The sequence below is a fragment of the Toxotes jaculatrix genome, chromosome 2, assembly GCF_017976425.1.
Source record: "Toxotes jaculatrix isolate fToxJac2 chromosome 2, fToxJac2.pri, whole genome shotgun sequence".
NCBI lineage: Eukaryota > Metazoa > Chordata > Actinopteri > Toxotidae > Toxotes > Toxotes jaculatrix.
In genome coordinates, this window is record NC_054395.1 from 26,373,637 (window position 1) to 26,399,369 (window position 25,733).

At 45.0% G+C, this 25,733-nt stretch overlaps 1 protein-coding gene across 1 annotated transcript in view; it reads left to right on the forward strand.

Moving 5' to 3' along the window:
* plxna2 (plexin A2) overlaps nucleotides 1-25,733 on the forward strand; it is a 164,462-nt gene that overhangs the window by 70,649 nt on the left and 68,080 nt on the right. Inside the window, exon 5 of the mRNA XM_041050953.1 lies at nucleotides 18,777-18,877. Coding sequence (XP_040906887.1) covers nucleotides 18,777-18,877 — 101 coding nt within the window. The remainder of the gene's footprint in view (nucleotides 1-18,776; nucleotides 18,878-25,733) is intronic.

The following is a 25,733-nucleotide window of genomic DNA, read 5'->3' on the forward strand; positions in this document are numbered from 1 at the left end:
CTACTGCATATGTATAAATCTTCCTAGACTGACTCTTACTCATTCACTGCCTACCCCCAAGTTATCTTTCAGTATGTGAAAGAACTTTATGCTCTCTCTCTCGTTCTCACTTGTTTTTTTTCTTTCTCACACTCCCACACCATCATTCACTCACCCCCAAACATACTTAATAGCTCCCTGTTTCATTTTCGATCCGTGGTGCTGTCATGTTAAACTGTGCTTTTGTTTTGTAGATGTAATGACAATAGCATCCACCATATTAATGATGTGGTGAGGTTGGCCCAATGCGAGGCAGTGCAGTGGAACTGATGAAAAGACCTGGCTCACTGACTTTCTCCTCTCTCTCCAGAAGCTGTGTGTGTGTGTCTGTGTGTCTGTGTGTCTGTGTGCGCGCCTTCCTGTTGGGTGCTGTATCATTACTGACAGTCCTGAAATACATAACAGCAGGTTTTCATCTGAAGCTTTATCTTCAGACATCTGTGTACATCCACTGTAGTGCCTCTATTGAAAACCCTCAAAAACATGTTTGTTGCATTGTCTTTGGATTTTCACAGGACTCACACTTTGCGCTTTGTGTCTTCCAACTGTCCTTGTGCATCCCGTGATTGTGGAGATCCATTCTATGGATTTCTGCCAGATCACATGTTTGAGTCATGTTGCGTGAGTCTGTGTGTGTGTGTGTGACTGCTTCTATATTTAGACCAATAATCCAGCGATTTTGGTACTCGGCTGGGTAGCAGTGCCGGCGGCAAACGCAGTGATGGAGAGAAAAAGGTTGTAGCTCTTTCGGGAGATTCTGCTTAGCTGCGTCTTAGATGTGTCCTCGACTTTTTCCCTCTCCTCCTTCTCTCTTTTCCACTGTCTGCGTCGTATGAAATGCCTTACATTACTGAAACACCTCACTGCATTTAATATTGCATCAAAAGCTGTAGATTTCAAACTGAATACCACATCTTGCACTGCTCTAATAAAGCACACACAGGTATGTGCTACCTAACATCTGCATAAGTTTGACATGGTAAAGCACCGAGGGCTTTAAGCTTTATCTATAGGCCATACTTTACATACAGCCAGATACTTTGTAAAGTACAGTGAAGCTATAACAATTCCAGCAGAGGCTCTAATCAAACAGACAGAAAGCGCATTCATGTGTGAATGGCAACTGGACCAAATCTAAACCACTGGCGCTGTTGCCAGCTCATGCAAATTCACTCCGTTGCATCTGCGTGAATGTTTGGCCCAGCATCATCCTCACCGACTGGTCTTTCTTTCCTTTTTTTTCAGGATTTGGATGCATTAGAATGCAAAAGGACCTCACCTGGTTTCTTAACACAGTGACCAGTCGTGCATGTGTGTATGTTTGTGTGTTCTGTTCTGTATTTTGGGGAGTGCAGGCCAGCAAAGGGACATACAGTACAAGCATGCCTGACACTGTGGCCCACATAAGGCCTTAAGTGGCACTGGCTCTCTTTGTTGTCAGTTTATCAACACAATGCAGAGCACTGGGATAAATGATGACAACTACTCCAATTGCGAATGGAGTCTTTTGGGGCCTGGATTATCAACATTTTTATGAGGCCTTTTCATTCCCTTTGTGGTGCATTGTGCTGTGATGGCCGCTGGCACCCAGCAGTAGGGCTAGCACTCATCACACACGGCTTAGAATCAGTGACTGCATTATGTAGGTTGCTTTGGTCAGCGGCCAGTATGCAGAGCCCGGGCTATAATGTATTATTCATGCCGAACAATCAAGATTTAACATCTGAAAGGATTTTGAAGTGATACCTGTGGCGTGGCCTTAGTTCTGCCTGAAAAGGTCTTTGAAAACACCTTGATAAAAAAAAAAACAACACAAAAAACGTTACGTTTTTTATCATTTCACAATTAAATCCTAAGAAAAGAGGCAGCTGTTGACTTTGTAATGGAGCTCAATGGTTTTTGTAATGTTTTATGGCTGTGGCACACATGAGTACATAATAGACCCTAACAGATTTAATAGTTTTCCCAGTGAAATAGTGGCCCTCTAATTGCTAACTCTGTGTAAGGATAAGTGTGAAATTCTTGCTGGCATGACCAACTGAGGGATACTGAGCTGGCTTGTAAAACAGACTCGTCTTTCATGGACAGACACACAGTCCTCCCCCTATAGAGGTGGTCAGCCATGTGTTGCTGTCACTCTCCAATACACTCTTGGGTCTTTAGCAAACATTAAACCGCCTCAGCCTCCAATCCTCACGCGCCATCCTTCCTCCCTTAGCCAGCGCCATGTATGGAACGGCAACATTACAGCTCACAGATTATCAGGAAAGAAAAGAAGACCTCTTTTTTTCAAATCTGGCAATTTCTTCCAGGTGCTCAGCTGTGAAATTTGAAATCCATGCATGGATTCTTTCTTCTTCTTCTTTTAAACCTTTTTTTTTGTGTGAGGCCTCTTCTCAACCTGTTCTGCCTCCAAGCACCCCCACCCCTCCTCCACCATCACAGTTTTCTGGTTCTCCTCCCTCCTTCCCCTTATCCCCCAGACTCTTTGTTTGGCTGGTGTGGTTAGATTGGGAGGAAATAGGTTCAGTGCTTATCAAGACGGGAGGAAATAGGATTCATTCACACCTCGTCCGGCTTTAGATTAGCTGACATGCTACTGGCTCATCATTATGCAGGACTTTAGTGTGTATGACATGCTGATTTCATGTGTTAATGGGCATAGAACACATGATGGCTTATAGCCAGGCCTTCCTCTGTGCACTGTAGGTGTTACAGCTCGCGCAGACATAAGAAAAGCAAATAGCAGCAGTGTTGTTGGAGAGCCTTTTGTTTCCCAGGTTTACTGTTTACACGCTCCACAACAAGCAGATTGGGCTGGATCATGTCCAGGCCACTTATTCAAAGACTAAAGTATGTGTGCATGTACTTATGTTTTTTTTTTCCCTAATGTTTTCCTTCCTAAACTCTTATTTTCCTAACTCTTATTTTAACCATCTATTTCAGAACTTACCAAAACATGCTTGCTTCCTTATCTAATAGAGGAGGAACAATAATCCGGTGGGGAAGGAAGAAGTCTGGGAAAGGTTCGGGCCAGAAGAAAGGGCACAACAGTGGGGCAAACAAAATCTCTATTTCTCCTGAACCCCTTCATCCTTTCCACTATTTGTTAGTTTGTTGTTAGGGCTGAGCAGTGAAGGGCTTTCTGGTAACTACCACTACCTCAACAAGTGTTGTCTTGCCGTTCCATGACCCTGTGCTGGCCCCAGGGCAGTCTGGTTAGCTCGCAGCTGCCAGAGGGAACGAGACCGGGAGTTTGACCGTTGACCCTCATCTCTGTGTTTCTCACCAATCTTTCCGTCAGCGACACTCCAACAAAGAGTCCCAATAACTCGACTACCCACCATTACAGCACAGAGGACAATCAAGAGGCAGCTTTTGGGATGAAAGAGCAATCAGTGGAATGTGCAGTTAGCAGCTCTGCGAAGTCCCACAGTCTTCTCACTGAGGTTCAAAAACCAGAATGCTGAATATTCTCCTCTATAACCTCTGAATGTGAAATGCCTTTCTGCGTCCCACAGGGAACAACAGATAGCTATTTCTCACAAGTTCCTGAATGTCCCGTAATTCCCACATTGTATCTGTGGCTGGGTTTTGCACCACATGAATACAACCGAGACTACAACAAGTGCCAGACATACCAGGCAACCATAAAGTCTACACTAGTGTTTACTGGAGAGAGGTGAGCTGTCATGCATGAGATAACTGTGATGCCACTTGCCAGCACATGGACCACACATGTACATCTCATTCCACCCTCATCGCCGGGAGCTGAGAGGGGAGAACCGTGGCCACCGCTTACTAGAATCTCTCTGTTTTTCGACAGACCCGAACAACAGACAAACATCTGCGGGACAGCCTCCTATCAGTCAGACAGCAGACACTGGCCGTGATAGATCGGCAGTCATGCTTTATCTGAGATGTAAGCGCGACGGCAAAGTCAGTTTGGCAGCCGTAGGGGCAAGGACCAGCAAATCAATCGCACGACCACTGTCTTACCCAGGTGCTCTGCAGTTGGATTTGAGAGGTTGGGGTGGGGGGTTGGGGGCGGGGGGCTGAACCTTAGATTCTTTGCTGCTTCCCTGACAGCTTCACTTGATATTGACACCTGGACAAATTAGGATAAATTTCCCTGTCAATACGCTCATCCAATGTTATTGATGATGCAATTTAGCCTTTCATTCTGGAGAAACCTCTTTCATCCTTGTCCCACTTGTCAAGCGCTCTTAATCTGGAGCTTTGCATGTGTATGTATGTGTTCTAGGGTGTTTGTGTGTTCTAGTGCAGTTTGAAGGAAAATAACTATTCTGCCTACTACGTTGCTTTAGCTTGGTGGTTGTTTACCTTAAGTATATGTTTTTAGATCTGGTATTTTAGTATTTTTTTCTTGAGATTTTAAAGCATTTTTTACTGTATGCATTCATTATTTTAACTGTCTATTTATTTGTCTGTCTGTTGTTTGCAGCTTCTCATGTCTTGATTCAGCCATGTTTGACTGCCTGGCCACTCACTGTTAATTTCATTCTATATTTTAATTTTGACATTTAAAGGGTCATATACTCACTCTGTCCCCCAGTCCCATTCCCTATGACGGAGGTGTCTCCTCTGTTTAATGGTTTATTTTTCAGTGACATGGCTTTTCATCATTTGACAAAAAAAAAATAATAAGTTATATTTCTCTTCATGGAGCATTTTATGTGTCCCAGTTGCATGTACCCTATTTCCTGCCTGAATCAGACGTGTTGGAAGGTTTATGGGCATGTATGTTGACATACATGCTCCATGTGTTTGGTTTAGTACATGTGCACTTTATCTGTTTATGTGCATCTCTCAGCATCGTGAGGTCAGGGGTTGCGGGAAGTTCAAGGGTTCACTGAATCTGCTCATCAAACCGAAGGGGTCACTCAGCGGGTCAGTTAGAGACGCCCCTCCACTGAATCATGTTTTTATAGCATCCATTTGCTCGACCACCTCTAGTCAACTGTTTCTTCCTCGTGATGACTGATATGAGTGTCCTTCCCCCTTTCGGCTGTGTTCTGGCGATGTTGTACATGTCCTGAATGTTGAGCTCTGTTTGCACCCTCTGTGCTAGCCTACCTAACAAAGGCACCTCATTTGCATGAGTCCCTGAGCAGGCATTGTTAATTGACTTAAGCCAGGATTAGTGTTAATCAGTTTTGTGCCCTGGAACCATTGGCCAATCCTAACCTCATTATTTGATAGCAGCACACGTCCTGTCAGCCCCCCATCAAGCTGTTAATTAATAGAAGCCTGTGCACCCAGGTCCCCGCCTGAACCCCCCTCTTACCTCTCATTTCCCCATTCATTCATCCATCCATCCCCCCTTCCCCCTCTCCCACCTTCACACCCAAGTCCCCGCTAACTCACCAGAGGTCAGTACATAGTAACGCACTGCACAAGCTGTGAATTCGGTGACTAGGCCAGCAGACTGTGCAAGCAGACCGTGCAGCTGTCAGTAAACAAGTGCCCTGTAGCTTGAGGTTTGCTTCAGGTGACATGGTTTCCGAATAGACTCAGTAGTGTCAAGGTCCAGTACGAATAGATTTCAAGACCCATATGAAAGACCCTGTGGTGGGTTTGTTTGTGTCTGGCTTTACAATCATGTGTGTGTGTCTGCACATCCCTTAATACCAGCTTAAACTCATGGCTGTCTCCCACTCTCAGCCCCCCCACCCCTCCCCCCTCCCACAGGAGCCTCTCACTGGCCCTCTGACATAATATGAGATAATGAGGAAAAGGATACCTGATCCTTAGACTCTCTGACACCTCTGTCTCTGTCTGTCTGCAGTCTCCCAGAGTTTTCCATTAGCCGACTGGCTGTTGCTCCCACAACCGTAGCCCCTGAAAAAAAAAAAAAAATTCTATATGCAGGCTGCTCTTTGGGGACTTTGCTGAACAATGAAGATTTCTTGGAAAAGTCTGGACAGCGTTTATACAGATTTGAATGGCAGAATGTGCAGTGTGAATCAGTGTTTTAAAATAGGCAACAAATTACAAATATTTAGAAGTGAACATTGAATAGAGGTGGTCGGTTTTAGGCAGAACATCATCAGTCTAAGTACCTTGAGTAGAAAACCTGTCCTTGAACTTGTATTAAAGCACCTCCATTATCCAGAAACAAAGCTATTAATCACTGATTAAGCTCCAGTTTCAGTCCACTTGATAGTGCGTTGCTGTGTTTATATGCTGAATTCAGAATAACTTCACTCTTAATTTTCTTTCCTTTCATCTATACGAGGGTGTGTACGTGTGTGTGCCTTGACACGGTATGGGTAGGTGTGTATGATGTGCGCACTTGTGTGTAGTACGTGTGTGTGCATGCACACTTTGTCACAGTGAATGTGAGCCAAAGGAACAGTCCAGGAGCCATCCTGCCAGAATAATCAGCTCTATAATTAAGAGCTGTGAGTATGTCCCCCTTCTCTCTTTCTGTCTCTTTCACTCTGTCTGTCTGCCTCTATAATGGCACAGCATTTGTCTGTTTCCTCCCTGTGCCTATGCAGAATGCTCATGACATTATTGTGAAAACTAATGGCAGTGCTTCACTCCTTCTAATTGTAGGCTTTAATTGCAATAATTATTTACAAGCCTAATTAGAGCCTAGAGAGTGTCAGGGAGAAACACGAGTGCCGGTTGAAGGAATCACGACAGGGTTTGTCAGGAGCCAGGCGAAGAGTACAGTGAATAGAGTGGTAATGGTTTGGTCTATAATTGGGGGAGGCCATGTCTGCAAGTCTCACTGCCTCTCTTTGCCATTTTTTTTTTTTTGCATCTGTCAGTATCCTACCTCCTTAGCCCTGAAATGGGGCTGCAATCACGAAGTGGTGTGTTGTAGTAGGATTTGAAACTGAACCCACACATCAGTGGAGAGCAGCAGGCTTGGTCCCCAGCACCGCAGTAAGGGTGTTTATTTAGAGGTCTCAGGCTGACTCTGTAGACTGATCTTTCCTGTTTGAAAGGGGCTGACAGCTCACTTCACTACACCACCAGCTGCCTTCTGAAGGGGGGGGGGGGGGGGGGGTAGAGTGTGTATGTGTGTGCACACGTGCGCGTTGCGTGCATTTGCCACTGAGTACATTTGTTGCTGTGTGTGTTCTAACCAGGGCCCTTTGGTTCGTTTGCTGCAGTTTGGCAGACCCTCAGGAGGTCTTTTGTGTCGGTGTGTGTGTGTGTGTGTTTTACTGTGTGATGCGGTCATGCTGCCAGGGCTGCAATATGCTCTTTGTCTGTCCTTCACAAGGCCAGTCTTAGTAAACAGGCTACAGCAGGAGAGGTGCTGGTTTTGATGGGCTACCCATGGCAGCTCAGCCCCTTTTCTTCTTCCCAATGGAAGAACACACACACTCCCACCCCCCCCCCCCCCCCCCCCCCCCCCCTCTCTCTCTCTCTCTCTCTGTCTGTTTCCCGAGGTTGTGCAACACATTCCCCGATTTTCCCCACTTCTTTCGCCCCCTTCTCTTCTCTTCTTCCCCTTTTTTCTCTCCTGTCAGTGCAGCATCCGATGGGAGGACTCAGTCCCCACAATGCCATTCTCCACTCCCCTGCGGCTCACTGTGACAAAGCTGTCAGCCTGAGCTCTAGTGATGGATGTAGTATTGTACATTGTGAGTTTGTGTGTGTGTGTGTGTGTGTGTGTGTGTGGGGGGGGTGGGGGGGGGGGGGGGTGGGGGGGGGGGGGGGGTGGGGGGGGGCGGGGGGGGGGGGGGGGCTGCATCTGTGTATTACTACAATGTTAAACTAAGTCAGATACCTTATTTTGGGCTCTTGCTGAACAGAGGAATTATCTATGTATGCTCACAGAAATCTGTAAATTGTGCCACAAATCGTCTGTTTACCCCTTTAGTCAGTGTTGAGAGTAGTTGTATGTGGGCCTGAATCTGTTTTTGGAAAAGAGTAAATTTTAATATTCACATAAGAGGACTCCATGTGACAAATATTAGAGAAAATGCTTGGTGTTGCTCTTAAGTTGGTGGCCAAAACTGTCCTCAGATGGGCTAGAACACACACACACACACGCACATATTCTTACAGGCAAACATAGAATAAAGATGAATGTGCAGGGATGGATAACATATCTCCTAATACAATATTTGAGGAAAAATATTAGAAAGAGCACGGGCTAGATAAGGCCAGTGATTTAAACAGTGCGACTGCCGACAGCCTGTTGAAATATTACCCTTCTTGCTGACTTGTAAATCGGATATTTGGAGCCAGAAGGATCACATGGTGGTAATAGATAGGGCCACGGAGTGACGGATGGGGCTGTGTGGGGGATTTGGGATGGAAAATCTACACGACAGATTTGTGGTGGACTGTTACCTACACTCTGAATGGAGGCAGCATCCATAGCTGTTTAAAGTTCATACGTGGAACCGAAAACACCGCACACCTCATAGGCAAAACACTTGTTTATTTCACACTTTCCAAAAGCAACTGGGGAGCAGTTAATTTGGCTGCACAGAAGCAGCTGTCTGAGTGTCGTGGGATGAGAGGGAGAAAGAGACAGAGGGTAGAGAGAGAGAAGAGAAACGAAGAGAGTGAGACACAAAGGCAGTTTGGGCTCATTATGTTGATTTTTCTCTTCTGCCAAACAAAGACAGCCAGGCACTTTTAGACGCACCACCGGAGATCAGTCACTGCTTTCTTTCTCCTTCTCACCTCACAGAGTTTCTTTATAGGCAAATGTAATAATTTTCTCTCCACTGCAGGAGCGTGTTTGCCCATAGCCCTTCTCTCTATATATTTCTTATTGGAGTCAAATTGGATTAAATCATAGGCACTATTATAAGGTCTGAGGAGGTCTTTCAGCCTCACTAATGCTTGTAGATTCTCATTAACATGTCATGACTGAAGTCCAGCTGAGGAGAGTTTTGTGCGTGATACACATACAAACATGCGCAGCACGCATATATGGATGTTTTCATTCTTGTAAACAAGCTCCTCACACTTAAACAGACACACACACACACACACTTGTGTACTCATACAAACCCAGTTTGGGATTAGATGAAGTGTCCCTCACCACGAAAATCTAGTTATCAATGCCCCATCTCCCTTTCGCCTGTACACAGACTAACATTCATCTAGGCACAAACACACACGCACACACATGCTTACACTAACGCACAAGCAACAGCCCTGAGAGCAGTGGGGTGTAACCAAACCCTTCATTTGTATGTACATCATGTACACTGGGAGAGACGCTGAGACAAAGAGAGCAAACATGCTCACATGCATGCAAACACACATACTGTTACTCACACACACACACACACACGCAAGGACACACACAAAAACCGTACACACTCAGACATGCACTGTGGAGTCCCTCTGTGGATCAGAATTCATTTCTGTCTGCCTCCCCCTCTAAATCAATACCCCCATTGGTCGACAGACAGCCTTAAGTGTGCCAGGGAGGCTCCCTAGCCTTCACACCCTCCCCGAACACACATGCACACGCACACACCCATGCCTGTTGATGTGTGATGGCCTCTGCTGCTTCCTTATTAACTCCTCACATGCTGACTGAAGCATACACCTCATTACTGGCTGCATTGACAGTCTGGGATCCTGCTGAGAGAGACGTAGAAACACTGGACTAAGACAGACAGGCCAGAGATGCATAGAAAGACAAAGAGGTACAGCGAAGTGACAGACAACAAGAATGTTACATAGACAAGTAATCCAGACATGTGGGTAAAAATAGGTGAGTGACAGAAAAGAAAATCTGTCAAAAAAAAAGCTCAATTTAATGCAGACAGAAAAGCGAAGACGTAAATAAATATAATAATGAGTGAGACGGGTATATACCCAGACACTGTGACTTTGTCTACCATAGACATGGACTAATATAGAGTTACAGAGAAACAAGGACACAGGAGAGGGTGTTAAGTGTAGGAGTAAGTAACAGGTTGTTAATGTAGTCTGTAAATATCACTTATACAAACTCAGTCCACTATATATACATTAATTTCCCTCTCCTGCGGGTTAAGCACACTTGAACTCCATTCTTTCACTGCTTCAACCATTTTACCAAAGTGACTAAAGATTTCCAACCCACTGCTAATGTCATAATCAGTCATATTACGCTTTGAAGTGGCTGCTGTTCAGACACCCCTTACCTTTAGAGTCAGTGTTGAGTTTGTTATGTGTGATGGTGGCTGAGTGGAGACAGGGTGCCAGGCAGGAATTCAGTGTGACAGAAAGGAAGTAGAACATCATTAGATAAGAAGACCCATATGCAAAGTACTAATGTACACAGACATGCATTGTTTTAACTTAGCATTTACATAGTCAGAAACTGGTTTCATAAAATGTTGAGTCACTGAAAACAAGGTTAAATCTAATTTTAAGCATATAAACCAGGATGTTTCATCATGGTATGTTAGTGTGTCACTTTTTATAGCTGTCTTTGCACACGAGTGCACACACTCACACACACACATGCACATTCACAAACACTCTTAGGCACTTTCACAGCTCCCTGTTTCCATCTCTTAAATGTCAGTGTGGGCCTTTAAACCAGTTGCCAGTGAGCAAGCAGGGGAGAGGGGGGCTGAGAGTTCAAAGTGGCCAGCATGGATGTAATTTCCTCCTTTTAGCCTCCTGACTGAATTACTGAGCAAAGAGGCCACCTCGACTGGGAGCAGCAAAGGAGAGCGAACATGGGAGCGCAGAAAAGTGGGTTCAGGAGGGGGAAAACAGAGTAGGGGAAGAGATGGGGAGATAAGTGGAAAAGGAAGACGAGAAAGGGCCGGGGAAAGAGCTGGGGAGTTTCAGATCGTATCGCCAGTATCCATCTTAACATCTTTACCTTTGTATAAGAAGGTGCACATGAGATCTGGAAAGGAGAAAAGGCTCTGGAGGTATCATCAGCTGTGCTTGACATTGTGCTATTAAGTGAAGCTGTTAAAGCATTCATACAGCAAGTAAATTAGTGTGGGGGTTTTTTTCCATGCAGATGTTGTGCTGAGGTTACTGGTTGGCACAGCGTTCCATTAAGGCTGGAAATTAGGAGTGAAAAATGCAGTAATGAACTGAGATGGAGAACGGCGGCGAGACGTAGCTGAAAGTCAGATGTCTCGCCATGCTTTTATTTTTTACATCATTTTTGATGTAAGTTATTGAACAGTGTTATGAGCACTTTAAGTTGTAGGCGCCCACATACACACCCACTTCTCGGTCTAACCCTCCTCTCCTTGCCCAAAAAAGTGGACTGAAGTCATACATAATTGATACACTCCTCGCTGTATCGACTGGTCGGATTTTTCGTTCTCCTCGCTGGTCGATTCCCTCACTCCATTATTTCTATGGTCACACTTCCTTCGCTGCCTCGCAGGCCCCCTGTGACCCCTCCCTCTAGTCTGTAAAATCTGAACACGCGCACACAAAGAGATTAGGAGACAGTCCCATCTCCTGCCTCCACCTTCCTTATTGCCCTCTGCCCCACTTTGTCTTTAATCCATACAGTTGGCCCTCGGTGAAGAGATGAACTGAACAGGGGAGCACTGGTGAAAACTGATGTCCAACCAGTGTAGCAGTTTCCAAAAAATAACTGATGAATAAATTAACGTGTAGAGGGATGAATGATGAATATTTCAGTTTTCATTGACAGATGTTTGTGATAGATTGAATAATGGGGGTGTGGGCCTGAGGGGCCTGTTGTGCTTTTAACAATCTCCCACAATTTTTATAAGAATATATAATATAATTTTGCAACTCCTTGTCACACAGTTGTAATTAAACCTTATACGTTGTCCATGACATTGTTTACATTAACAATTAGAGAACCCTGTGTCCTTCACCACTCGAAAAACACACGAGCGCCACCTACAGAAACCTCAGTCCACAGAAAATCCTTTGGAAAAGAGGCCAAAGTCTTAACCACATAAATTCCACCAGAGGCCCCACAACAATGACTGTTCATCACAAGAGATGTCAGGACAAAAACATTGAACTGTATTATTTCCACTTTAAATACATAGTTAACGTTCCCGGGTCAGCGTTAACACATAATGGCCCCTCATCTTCAGAGTTCAAACTGCGGTCAGAAGGCACACGCCTGACCTGTTCCTCCCCTTCTTTCCTGCCTGGCAGTTTGTCTCCTACCAGTCTGTTACTTCTGATGAGCTGCCAGGGACCAGGCCTGCCCAGGACTGAGGGTATACAGGGGGGTTAAAGCCTGAATATGGGGTGGACGTGGGGGTGTTGGAGGACTACTGATGCTGTTTGGCACAGGAATTTGGAAACAGCAGCTTTGTTTGGTCAAACTGTGATGGCTAGATATCCACTTTAGTCTAGCATCAGTTCAGAGAGTTAGCAAAGCTGCCTCGGTTGTTGCATTTTCCTCTCCATGCCTCCCTCTGATTAGCTCCTAGCTTTCAGCCTTGCGGTGCTATATAGTGTCTTGATGTTTTCAATTGGCCAAAATCTAGGAGCTCAGACCAAATCCAATAAACAAAATGAATGTGTGCGTGCCTTTGTCTGTCTGTGTGTGCGTTTTGTCTTTGAGTGGGTGAATTGACAGAGAGAAATAAGGAAAAGCTGGACTGAGAAAGCTGGCTGTGACAATAAAGGTTAAAAGCTGCCATTTTCACACCAAATCATTTTTGGAGTGCGGGACATGGCTGTTTGTAGATGAGGCAAGCTGTATCATTTCATTTTGCCTCAGCCTTTTCTCCATCCCAGGTTTAGCCTCTTAAAATCAGGGAGTAATATCTGCTCTGAATACTGTCTCCTCTACTTTAAAATCAGGTATTCTGAAAACCACACAGTATAAAAGGGTCTGAATTTTAAAAAAAATCACTAACACACAGTGGTACTGTATCTCCAAATTAAGCCTCCTAACTTTCATTTATTCATCCTATCCTCCATTAGTGCTATAGACAGTTCTTTAATAAATGTTACACCGTAGAAGAAAATCAATATTGTGTATTTCTGCACAAAACCTGTTTCCCTCAAACAACTTGTCAAGGATCCCTCTGACATCTGTAACAAGAGCAACAACAAAAACAAGATTCTAAGAGCAGTTCCTGTCAATGTGGAACGGAACGGCCGATAGCAATAGCTACGTCTGCAGGGGTTTAAAGGTTGTAGTTTTTTATGCGCATGATGAGGAGGATTTTTATGTGCAGTCATTATTCGCACATGTGGCTGTAATTAATTACTTTTACACATTTACTCTTGGAATGTGGGTTTTAAGCCATCATCAAAGCTCCCAGCTGTTGTGGTGTCTTTGCACAGTCAACTCAAGGCCTCCAAGGGATCAGCACCCGCGCACCCCCAGCAACCACGCACACACGCCCCCGTTCTGTCTTTAATCAAGCTGGGTGTAATTGGGGTGCGTCTCGAGGCCTGATTATCCTTGGACTAGACACAACACTTCAACAGAACCCCTCACCTCTCTTCTTCTCAGAGCCAGCCATGCTTCGGATGGGTATTGATGATTTGGTTGAGCCACTGGCTGACATCAGTGATCACAATGCGAAAACACCGAGGGAGGAAATTTATTCTCAATTTGAGTCTTCAAAGTTCCGGTTAAACAAGTTAAACAAAGAGGGGAAACACAGCACTTCTCAGTGCAGTTTCAGTGCAGTCAATTTCGTGCTCAGTGTTTTTGTTACTGTGGGGGAATGTCATTCCTTGTGGGTGGATATCAACAAGCTGGATGAGATGACTTTGCCATAACGCTACAGAGCGGATTTGCTTGGGTCTTAGAGAGTGCAGTGGAAGGATTTTGTGAGTGGAGGAAAAGTGGACCAGAAGGAGGAGGAGGAGGAGAGAGCAAGAAAGAGACAAGGGAGATGTGGTCGCTGTCCTTAGAGAAAGAGGGATTACTCGAAAAGATTAAAGAACGGCCGGTTAAGGAAGAGGCTCAGCCGTCCTTGTGTGGTCAGCCTGGACGCAGGAAACACCGGCTGCAGGGTCACTGTGAGACTAAGGGACTCAGGGGCCTGTAGATTTCATTGGTTTTCATTCATTCAGCAGCAAGTATTTGCTCTGCTTTTGTGCTTTTGTCATTAGGTCCGCTGAAGCACACACAGATACACCCCTCCCCTGCTTTCCCTCCCTCCCTCCCTCTCTCTCTCTCTCTCTCTCTCTGCTGGAATGGGTATTGTGTTCATGATCGATGTGCCTCATTCCAGTGACGTGGTAGCCTGGCTAATTCTCATTAAAAATGGATAGAGTGTAGTGGAGCCGCCTGTGTGTGTGTATGTGTGTGTGTGTGTGTGTGTGTGTCTATGTCTATACATGTTGAAAAGGAGAGGTGTAGGTGGCAGGAAGTCCCAGAGGTGCCAGCTGTTTACCGTGTGCTGCTGAAGGTTGGAGGGAGTCGTGGTGGTTGTGGTGGTGGTGGTGGATGTGGGGGTGTTCCTGAGGTCAGAGCCAGGCCTGTTGCCTTGGCAACAGCTTGCAAAATAGCTTCCTCTGCATTACTGGTGACGGTGGGATTTTTCTCTTTCTGTTGCCGTCTCTCTTGCTCAGCATGGCAAGGCACATGCGGCACCACAGAGACCAGGTCTCATCAGAACACAGAGCAATGGGCCGTTTCCACTCTGCTCTGTCCTCCTTTATCCCTTTTTTTTTTCTCCCCCAGTCCTTTTTTTTTTTTTCTGTCTTCTCTTCCCCACTCTGCCCCTGTGCCCCCATCCATCACAGAGCTGCAGTGAGCATGGCTTGGTCTCAGGGCAGCGGGGCAGAGAAGCTGAAATGGAGCCACCATTCATTCTCAGCTGCGGAGACGCAGCACCAGATGAAAGCGGTCCTGCTGCTCTCTAATGCACATACATTGTCAGCCTCTCTTGGGTGCCAGAGCCAAACGCCTATATCCTCTGTTATGCTCTTCTTCACTCAAAATGAAATTAAAAATGAGGAGCAGACACTGTCTTCACAGGTGGCCAGAAATAATAGTGAAAAATGTGTGCAATGGGAAATTTATCCTCTGGCCTTTTTTCTTTAAATGCTGGGAAGTTAGCAACACTTCTGTTATGCAGTGCTCTCACTTCTAGCTTTCCGTGACAGTACTGTCACCTGTCTGCTTTTTTCTTTTTTTGGTGAACTTGTTGTTTTCTCGAGACATAACTGCAACAAAAATAAGCTAAATCCATTATTTATGACAGTTACACAATAAAGCTCCTCATGGTGGTGGCCCCAAATGGCATCTAAAGGTGCCAGGTTGAATTTAGGAGACTCCATCACGCAGAAATCTGGTCAGATGAAGGTGAAGAATTTTCTTTTCATACCATGACCGTTCTTTAATTTTGTGATTCTGAATTTTTGTATTTTGCTACTGATGTGTTAAAGCCGTACATTAATATTAGAGCTAAAAATCTCTAGCTTTAGGTCTCAGTAACAGACACGACTCCACTTCATTAGTGAGGGCTCGGCAATAATAATGGAAGCCGGAGCCTATTCAGCGTGAGCCTTTGAAAGAGAGGAAGCTGTTGTTTTAACCCTCGGCTGTCAGTCAGTCACCCAGGTTGCTGCAGTATGCGACTCCACTGTAGCCTCTCTGGTTGAATAACCCCCTGCTAAGGTCATCTTAAGTTGGAATTTTATTAGCATTCATTTACCAGAGCGCAGGACTTCTCACCGACAATGCTCAGGTCAGCCGTGGGTGTGAATGCGAGTTCTTGGGAAACAGAGACAGAGAGCAGAGAAAGTTGGAGGCAATATTAGATCACATGCGGCGTTTCTTTGTCTTCGTTGAAAACACTGAAACAACAATCTGCACATCCGTTGTGGCACTGTGCATGTGTGCGTACAAACACACACACACACACACACACATGCGCACACAGTGGGAGAAGGGGCTTCATTGTGCAGCCCTGCTGTGTTGAGTGACTGTAGCGTGTGCTGGGCAACAGCTGCTGTGATTCCCCCCCACCCCCGCAACCCTCCCTCACCCCCGTCCCCCTCATCTCCACTACTGGCCCATGTTGGTCAAAACATCAATATAGTCACACACACACTGACACGTAACCACACTTTCTCTCTTATTCTGCCCTTATTCTTTTTCAGTCTTTAGGTTTTTATTTTCCTCTTTACCTCACTCTCCTTCTTCCATATTATTACACCCCCCCCTTACCTTTCTTTGCATTTCGGTCTATATCAGCTGACAGCAGGTGTCTGTCTGTCTCTAGACACCACTCCATAAGGCCCCCCCCCCCTCACCTCCACTAGTTTCCCCCGCTGACAGCTGTCTCCACACTGTAACCCTTTCATGGAGCTGGGCCTCTGTGAAAGTTACACTATAAAGTTTCACCAGCGTCACACGTGTTTTGAGAAGGATCTAAAGGCTTTTTTGGGTTAAGAGGGATTCAGAGACTTTGAGATTCATCCACAGACTGAGTTGCTGTTTTCCCAGCCAAGTCTCGTTCCTGGTGGGCTTGTTTGTCATCAGTTCCAACTTCTGCTGCTGATGTGACCCCGTCTGCAGCTCATTACAGCATGCCACCTGTTTGTCCCGAAGCTAGGCAAGACACACACACAAATAGAGTTTGTTGAGGTGACAGGGGGTTAATCTAACAGGAGTGTCCATGGTGGAGCTGCCACACAGTGCAGGGACTATCAATGTCCCACCGTGTCAATGGCTTTCTTTGTCCCTTGGGCCCATCTTTCTGTTGCCGCAGGGTTTGGGACCAGGCAGACAGGTGGAGGGTTATTGAGCTTTTGAGGAGCAAAGACAAAACAAAGAAAAAAAAAAAACATAGGCTGGAACACATATAGCTCACAGTTTTCACAGCAGCTGACCAGTTTGCCGACCAAAACTTTTCATTGGCCGCGTAATAGCAGGCACATGTTACAAATGTCGCTGTCAGCTGTTTTTTTTTTTTTTTCAATGCCTCGTAACAAAGAAAATCCACTGACGGACACCCAGCTGTTTTCTCTTCCTAGCTGACAGTTAATTTCAGTCCATGGTGCTAACAGCAATTAATATCACCCAGTTGTGGGCGGTTTGCACAGGGTTCAAAAAACACTTAAAAGGTGTTATTTGCACCCTTCATTCACTCCCCCACATTGTGCAGAGGAGCCACTTATTAGGCATTGATCTGAGCCTGAGGTTTGGAACAGGGAACACACACTGTCAGAGTCTGCTGTCATTATCCAGCCAGGCAATTGCCAGGAAATTGAAAGACAGACAGGACTGAAAATGAATCCGCGCCGGACTCTGAAATTCACTCTATCAGCCTTCGCTGTCCTTGTGCCTCTGTTCTTCAGCTGTGTGGCTGTGGTGTTTGTGTTGTAGTTTGTGTCAGTGTGTACATTTACTCCCGCTGACACCGTGAGATGCAGGTGTGAGCGGGGCGGCCCCATGGGACACTTAAAGACACACAGACACACACACATGCTGACCTCCAGATCGCACAGACCGCTGTGCTGCACAAACAGACTGAGGGCCATGTGGCTGAGCAGGACCTTGCCTGGCAGACAGACAGACACAGACAGAGACACAGCAAGATTCACACACACTCTCCTATACATATACAGACTGACAGAAGGATGAGTTCATGTTATGTAGCAGCTGAAAACAGGCCCAGTCTGTGGATCACACAGCTCAGCTGACTCACACACTCCGTACTTTAGGAGGAGATGTGGGTTTAATTCTTGTGCTTCCCTGGTGCGTTGTGTTCACAAATGTAAATTCTCAACCCTGTGTTTGTGTAAGTTTAATGTCAGTTGCGTAAGCACATAAGCACAGGGATGTTTGTTCTTTATTCAAGTCCTTGTAGTCCAGCAGCCCTGTGTGGAATAGTGTGGATTTGTGGGTGTGGAGTGTGTTTGCTTTGCACTGGTGCTTATTCAAATTCTTTTCTGTTGACACTCTTTTTTTGCTTTGAATAACCAATTTTACTCTCAATTCATATTTTTAAAAACAACCACAGTACAACATTAACAATTACTTTTTCAGTTTTACAATTATGCTGCAAGTCGTTTATTTAACTTTCCTAAACTTTGTTTAATTAACTGTTATTTTAGAAAGCTGATCATTACGTGCCATTGGGGGAAAAAGGTTACACCTAGAGTTAGAAATACAGGATTTTTTATAGTTCTGCTGCAGTTATAGTTTCTAATAAAGCTCAAATTACAAGCCGCTGAAAATTTTCCCAATCTTCTGTTAATAATTACTTTTTCTTGACACATTTTATATTTTTGGAACAAAATTAGACTTTGCAATGCTCCTCTGTGTACAGGTGTGTTTGTACAGGCTCTGCCTAGGTGAACAGATGCCCCGGTACAGACAAAAGCCCATTGATGGCAGAGAAACAGCTTTCCCTGGCCAACTGATCCCAGCTGCTCGCTGCTGTTTCCTTGGTTTAACACAAAGGCAACAGTTGCCTGTGCAGTTGACATTTCACACATCGACATAGACAGGCACAGTGCACCCAGACATTTTGAGTCACAGTATTCTGTTCATCAGGTCAACGCAAAACATTAGAAACGTTTTAAAATCAGAGAAGAAGGAATGATGAATGGCATATTACAACATTTCACAACATAGAACCATAACTGTCTTCTGCCAATGAATGAAGAGGTTTTTGTGTGTTTTTCTAGCATATGTAAACACTTGATCAATCATCTGTTGGTGTGTGACTGAATGACCATGCCCCTAGTGCACACACACATATAAACACATACATACTCAGAAGCTTCTTTTTGTGCATGTTGTGTTTGTCAGGCCACACTGTGACCTTGACCCTTTAATGTGCTTTCAGGTTACCCAAGTTCCCATCGAGTCATGTGAGCAGTACGGGACCTGTGGGGAGTGTCTGAGCTCTGGAGACCCACACTGTGGCTGGTGTGTCCTGCATAACATGTGAGTATCCCTCAGTCATCATCCAGCCAGCTTACAAGATATTTCACACACAGATTTTGTGAGACATTTCCCAAAATGGCCCTCAATCTCACAGCGCAAAGGCAGGGAGGGCTTTTGTTTTTCATAACGTTTATCTAGAAGATCAGATGGAGTTTGAGGAGAGAAGACAATGTCTGACTGGAAATGGTGTGGCTGCTGCCCTTTTCTGACGTGACTTGATCTTAACAGGAAATGATACCATTCAGCCTCTGTATGACTTAGTGGAATCTGACAGGAACAGACCAAAGAGACTCATTATTTAACTAGTAGTCCTGAAAAGAGTTGTCATGTATGCATTGCCACTGTGCCTTTACATGCTGAATGTGCTTGGGTAATATAATTGCTGTGCGTGTTCTGAGCAAGTTGCGGGATATTTACCTCCCACCATGACAACAGCAGCCATAAAAATAAGCATAGAAGCCATGAGTGACACCTGCTGGAGCTGAATAGTAACTGCAGCAGAACTAACTTGTAGAGGGCCAGACAAAAGGGGGGAAAAAGCACATTAAAACATGTATATTTGTCATGTTTCTGTAGGATACCATTCACTGCAGTATTCATCTGTAAATGGAACTGAAGTGATGGTAGTTGGATGAAATGGTGAAGGTATAGCGGGGACAGAAGATGAATACAACACAATACTAAAAAAGCAAGGAAGAAATTCTGCTTCGTATCCATCTCTCCTTCTTTGTTTCTTAAGCACACATTCTCTCATCAGTCAGAGCTTTTTTTCTTGGCTGCTATGTCTTGAATTCCCCACTTACAGCCCCTTCTAAATGCAGACCCTCTCTTTAAAGGTATAGCTGAATATTTGTGTGTATCAGAGCACCGCCGCAATCATCATTATCGTGATGGCGGCCCCTGCAAAGTGCACTTAAAGTAATTTACATCACTCCAAAGCTGGGACAGGACAAATAATTGCCTAGCGACAAGGTAATTCAGCATGCGCCGGCGGAGGTGCGGGAGGGGCTGGCTAAAGCTCTGTATTCTCTGCAGTCTGCGTGCCTTCACACAGGGATCATTTACCACAACATTAGCCTCCGTGCAAGGCTGTTAATCATGTGCTTTTGTGTAGGTGTGGTAGGGAATGGAATAATTCAGGCTGGTAGGAATTTGAATCCACCGCCTGTAAGAGGTCCTGATGCTAAAAGGTGAATGGGTTTTGAAAGCTGTTATGGTGAAAGCGGCTGTGAGGTGTATCTGGTGTGTAAAGACGCTCTCAAGCATGTGTGTGAGTGCTTGCGTCTGAAAGTGGGTCCGATTTTTTTTTTTTTTTTTTTTTTTTTTTTTGTACATGCATAAACACTTGTGTGGACCGCTGTACTGTACCATGGGGAGAAAAGGTCAGCACCCCGATTCACATCAGATCAGCCATCTGTTCACGAAACACTGCGGACCCTCGTGCCACCTGTCCCTAGTCCTAATCCCCCTTTCTCTGGCCTGACCCTGCAGTGAGTGTGGTAGGACCTGTGTCAGCTCTGGCTGAGTTTACTGCTGAGAGGAAAAGAAGTAACTGGACAGTTCGCTCTTCTTGCAGCTAATCGTGTTGGCTTCTATGTTCATTTTCAGTTAGCAGATAATAAACAGAGAGGAAGTGGAATATTGCGAGAAAAAAAAAGTCTACATTTGGCTGAGGTGGAAAAGCTGGCAGATCGAAAACGAAGATGTGGTAAAGACTGAGAGAATTTTTTTTTTTAAATACACCTTCACATCGTAGTCAACCTTCTTCTACTGTAGACAAAGCATTCATGTCAGGCTGCCACTTATAATTACATGACTCCCCACCAGAAAATGCCATAAAATAATACACATAACTATAAATAGCTGCAATATCCCTGATTCAAATCCAGACAGTGGTCTAAGTTACATGTGACTCTTCTCTCTGTCACCATAGTGGCTGATTAAAAAAAAAAAAAAACACCTCAGGGTAAATATGCTGGAAATCAGAAAAGACAAACTCCTTCATTAAAAAGAAGAAGTTACATGTGCTGAGTTAATTATGTAATCTCATCAACTTGTCTTGTTGTAATGGCACCGCAAAGCAAAATTAGATGAACTATTACCTGTAAACCTGAAGGGGTTTGTGACATGAGTGTAGTTATCATGAAGACTGCATGAATATACAACATAACTAAGAGCAGAAGGAAGTATCTGTGAAATTCTGCTGGAGAAAAGCAGCTGCACACTTCTGGTGAAGAGCTCCCCTCGTCCCACACACCCAGAATTAAATTTCTTGCCAGCCGTGGTGCCATCCACAGCTGTGATCACTGCCGCTTCCTTCTGCCCCCTTTTCCCTCAATTTCTCCAATTCTCCATCATCCATCCCTAAGCCATTGTTGATTTTAGAAAATTATCTTTTCCCCTTTCCCATGTTTGCATGTACCTCCCTCTCTCCCCTCGCAGCAAAGCTAGCGTCTAAGCTATGCCACTCATCTCCCCTCAGCTCACTACGGCGCTGTCTCCCATTTAGACACTTTCCCCTCTGGAATCAGCTCTTCCACACTCCAGAGATGGTTGGCTTGCCACATATAAACACCCCTCACTTTGATCACCCCCCTCCCGTCTTATACAGCTGCCATCTACAATATCCATCCTCTTTGCTTCCCCTACAAACATTGTGTCGTCCCCCCCCCCCCTTTTTCTTTATGTTTGTGCTTGCATACTCATTGAAGTGCAGCTTTCTAAGGTGGCTAATTAGGAACACAGAGGGACATTAGCTTGGTTTGCGATGATGAGGACAAGGAGAGAATGTGAGACAGGGGTGGTGAGGTGGCGTCTCAGTCGTCCCTGTCTTTCTGCTCTCTTTCTTCTTCCTCTGATTCAGTGTGTTGTGAGACTCTAAAGTCCTTTAATTACCAGCAGCTGCTAGGCATCCACTGAATGCATGAAGAATGAGAGGGGAAAAAAAAGAGAGGGGATAAGAATGAGGGGACGAGAATGAGAGAGGGAGAGAGTGTTTGATGCCGCACACTCATCGGCCCACAAAACCGAGCAGCATTTTGATTGCAGCTCAAAGGGAGCTCATCATCTCAAGCGCTCTTCAGTCACAGTCCCGTGAATGGGTAGTTCAGCCTTCGTCTGACCACAATCCAAAAACACGGAGTTATGGTGATGCTTTCTCTCTCTCTCTCGCTCTCTCTCCCTTAGCCTGCAACTCGTCGTCGTTAGATTAGCTCTCTAATCATGCCCAAAAGAGGCTTTTCCATCTCAAAACGTCCCGCATCACTCTGTTCTCCCTCCATCCTGTCAGCTCGCTCCCACATTCCAGGAGAGGACTAGCGGTTTTTATTGAGATTTGTCAGGATTAGTCACAAGTCTGACTTCTGTCCAAGAGTGTAGATTGGACGAGTGATCCAGCACCGAGGTCAGCAGTTAACCAGTACGGAGCGTTTCTCTAATACTGTTTATCATAAGCTTTAGAATTTGAGTGATGTAGCGAACGGTGATAGGTTTCAGTTATGTAATAAGCGCATAAGAAATTCTGTTCAGTGTGTCGAAGTCAGCGCTAGTTTGTTGTGTGGATGACAGCTTAGGGCTATTGGTGTAGTAGGCCCCAGCAGAGAGTGAGTCAGCATTTGAGGGCCGCTCTGAGCAGAATAACATATCACTACTACACTGTGATACTGTGTTGTATTGTACTGTCAGTCTGCATGTGGCTGAACTGCTCAGATCTGTTTCAGTAACAACCCACACAGCAGCCTGAATGGCACAGCTGTCCACTTTTCACAAATTGGTGTTACGAGCTTAAATGCTGTCAAACGATTTGTTCAGCATCCTGGTTGGAGCGCATGATAGGGGTACACTCTGTCGACAGGAAGAATAAGGTTTTGCGACACAGCCAATTCTTAAACAGGGTAGTTTTTTTTTTTTTTTTGGAATGTGACCCAGGATTTAAGCGAAAGCAGGGAGGAATTTAAGACTTTAAGAAATTCCTTCCCTGCTTTCTCTTCTCTCCAAAAATGAAATGCAACAATCCTATTTTTATGACTGCAACTTGCTTCTTCGGACTGTCTATGTGGCACATTCCCCCCCCCGTGCTATGGATGATGTCGAATACCGACCATAAAATCTCCTCTAATGTGCCAACGCCAACAACAATTAGCCTAGCAATGAAAATGGCTGCTTCAGCCCATTGTGGATGTCAGACTGTGTGTGTCTAATGGCCGACTCATCAGCTACCGCCACAGTTAGCGGTCAGAGACGAGCTGCATCCATCTTCCCAATTGTGCTTAATGAGATATCGATCACGAACATGCAGGTCTATCAATATTTCCATAGATTCCTCGGACGTAGAACTAGTACAGGTTGGTAACATGATGGTGGAAATACTGCATCAGTATGTACAGTATGAATGAGCAGGCTACATATAACAGTTAATGATCCTAAAAGCTTCTGTGTGTCTGTATCTCTTGCTTGCTCATACATTTTGAAATGCTTCTATCCCTGCGCAGCTTCCTCCCATTCTTCTCCTTTTTCTTATGCGTTTTCTTTTGCTTTCTCTCTCTTTCTCTCTCTCTCTCTCTCTCTCTCTGCTCTGCCCACACAAGTGAAGCTATAGCTTGATGCAGAACACTGAGCAATGGTCTCTTTGTAAATCTTTTTTTCTCACTTTATCTCCCCTCTCTTTCCCCTGCCCTCACTCAGTATCTTTAACAGAGACTGACACACTGGGCTTGCTTGAACAACATATGCGTGTTCACATGTGCCTATGAGCACGTTTTACTGTTTGTGTATATATGAGTTGACTCAGTTTACACTACAATAGTTTCTGGATCTATAAGAAGATGAAGTGAATGGGTTGTGGCCACACTGTGCTTGTGTCCTGCTGGTGGTGTCCTGTAGTGACATTATCAGCTGCTACAGGAGATGGACTACGAGTTGCAGCAGTGGGTTTGACCCCTGACATGAACTCTGGGTTTCAAACTGTGTCCTCACATGTCAGCCCAAGCCCCACGCAGCAACTTGAGCTGGTGAAGTTTACCATCTCTGGTGGTGGTTTGAAATTGAAAACCCTGCTTTTTTTCTTCCTTTTTTTTTTTTATTCCTCCTTCACTTTCCTTTGTACCTCTTGTGGTCTGCATTTAAATGGATATTCTCACTCTTTAGGGATGCAGCAGTAAGAAACAAATGCCCTGAATCACTCAGTATGAAGATAAAACACTGAAGGGAGGTGTGTGTGTGTGTGTGTGTGTGTGTGTGTGTGTGTGTGTGTGTGTGTGTGTGTGTGTGTGTGTGTGTGTGTGTGTGTGTGTGTGTGTGTGTGTGTGTGTGTGTGTGTGTGTGTGTGCGTCTGTGTGTGTGCGTGTGCGTGTGTGTAGGCAGCCCTGCACATCACTGCTCACCTAATGATTCTTCTTTTCATGTTGGGGAGCCAAAATCCCAGCGCAGTCAGTCTTCATACATGTTTACATTAACATGTGTTTCTGGAGAAATGCAGAGCCCCCAGACTAGGTTCCATCCAACCAAATCAAATCATGCCAGTGATTCTCTAACATAATGGGTTACCACTTAAGACTAGTAAAGCTTTGTTAAGCACCATCAAATATTCAATGCACCTCTGGTTCATCCTCTCTGTACCTACATCTTCCCATCCTACTCCTTTTCACCTCCACCCCTCCACCCTGCCACCAAAGCCTCTCTGCTCTGCTCTGCTCTCATTTTCCTTTCTGTGTGTGTGGGGTTTTGTGGTCTGGGGCTCTAGTGAGGGAAAGAAGGTAATTTTAAAATGGCTCCCTCTGTTCTCCCCTCCTGTTTCTAAACATGGTGCTCACAGCTAGAGCTGCAATCAGACAGGCCTTCACACTTTCACTGAAGTCCTAAGATGTGGTAAGAGAAGGGGAGGAGGGATAGAAGAGCAGAAATCTTTCCCTGTTGCCTGCCTCTCCTGCTCTGCTGTCAAGTCCAGGATGTGTATGTATAAAAGTGTGAAGGATTATGTGCAAGCGACTCTATGTTATTATATATATATATATATATATATATATATATATATGTGCACATTCATGTGGATGCACATTTGAGTTTACATATTTTTGTCTGAGGCTGTGCTCTCTTATGCTGCTGGTGCCAGAACAGCAGGGACAAAGAGATTTTTTGTGTCCCCTCTTTCAGATTTCAGAAACGCTTTTGCGTTTCCGCTTCACTGTACCGATGTCCAGTGCCACAACTGAGCCGAGTTTCTCAAGTCTCCGTCATTTGAAGAGCTGCATGAACAAAGTATTAAATAGCCGATGCTGTGGGGGTGATAGGCGCACTCAGTACTTTGGAGAATAAGCCTGAGGGACTAAACCTCACTCTGCTGTGGTGCTGTCTGTTTATATGTTAGGCGTGTTGGATTTAATAGGCCATGAATTTTGATTCTGTTTCAAACCTTATTTAAAAAGAAGAAAGAAAACATATTGACTGGTTGGTTGGTTGGTTGGTTGATTGGTTGGTTGGTTGGTTGGTTGATTGGTTGGTTGGTTGCAGTGTAACATTTCTCAGATTGAGAAACAGAGGAGTCTCAATGTGCAGGAGGCAGGATGCTCCTATTGACTCGGCACCCACTTGTCCTTAACTTCTATCGTGCCGCACACCACAGAGGGCCTAGAGGGTGCGCTCAACCCTTGTTTGTAGACCATTGTGCCTAAAAAAAAAAAAAAGCTGGAAGTACCCTGATGAGAAGAGGGAATGTATTTCTAACCATATTTTAGTTGTACTAAAACAGCAGGCTACCCTGAGATTAAAAGGAAGTTGATGTGAAAAAGTTCACTCTTCTATTACATCATCCAAAGCTGGATACCCCCCTCTCCACTTTAAAATTCATTCCAGCTCCGCT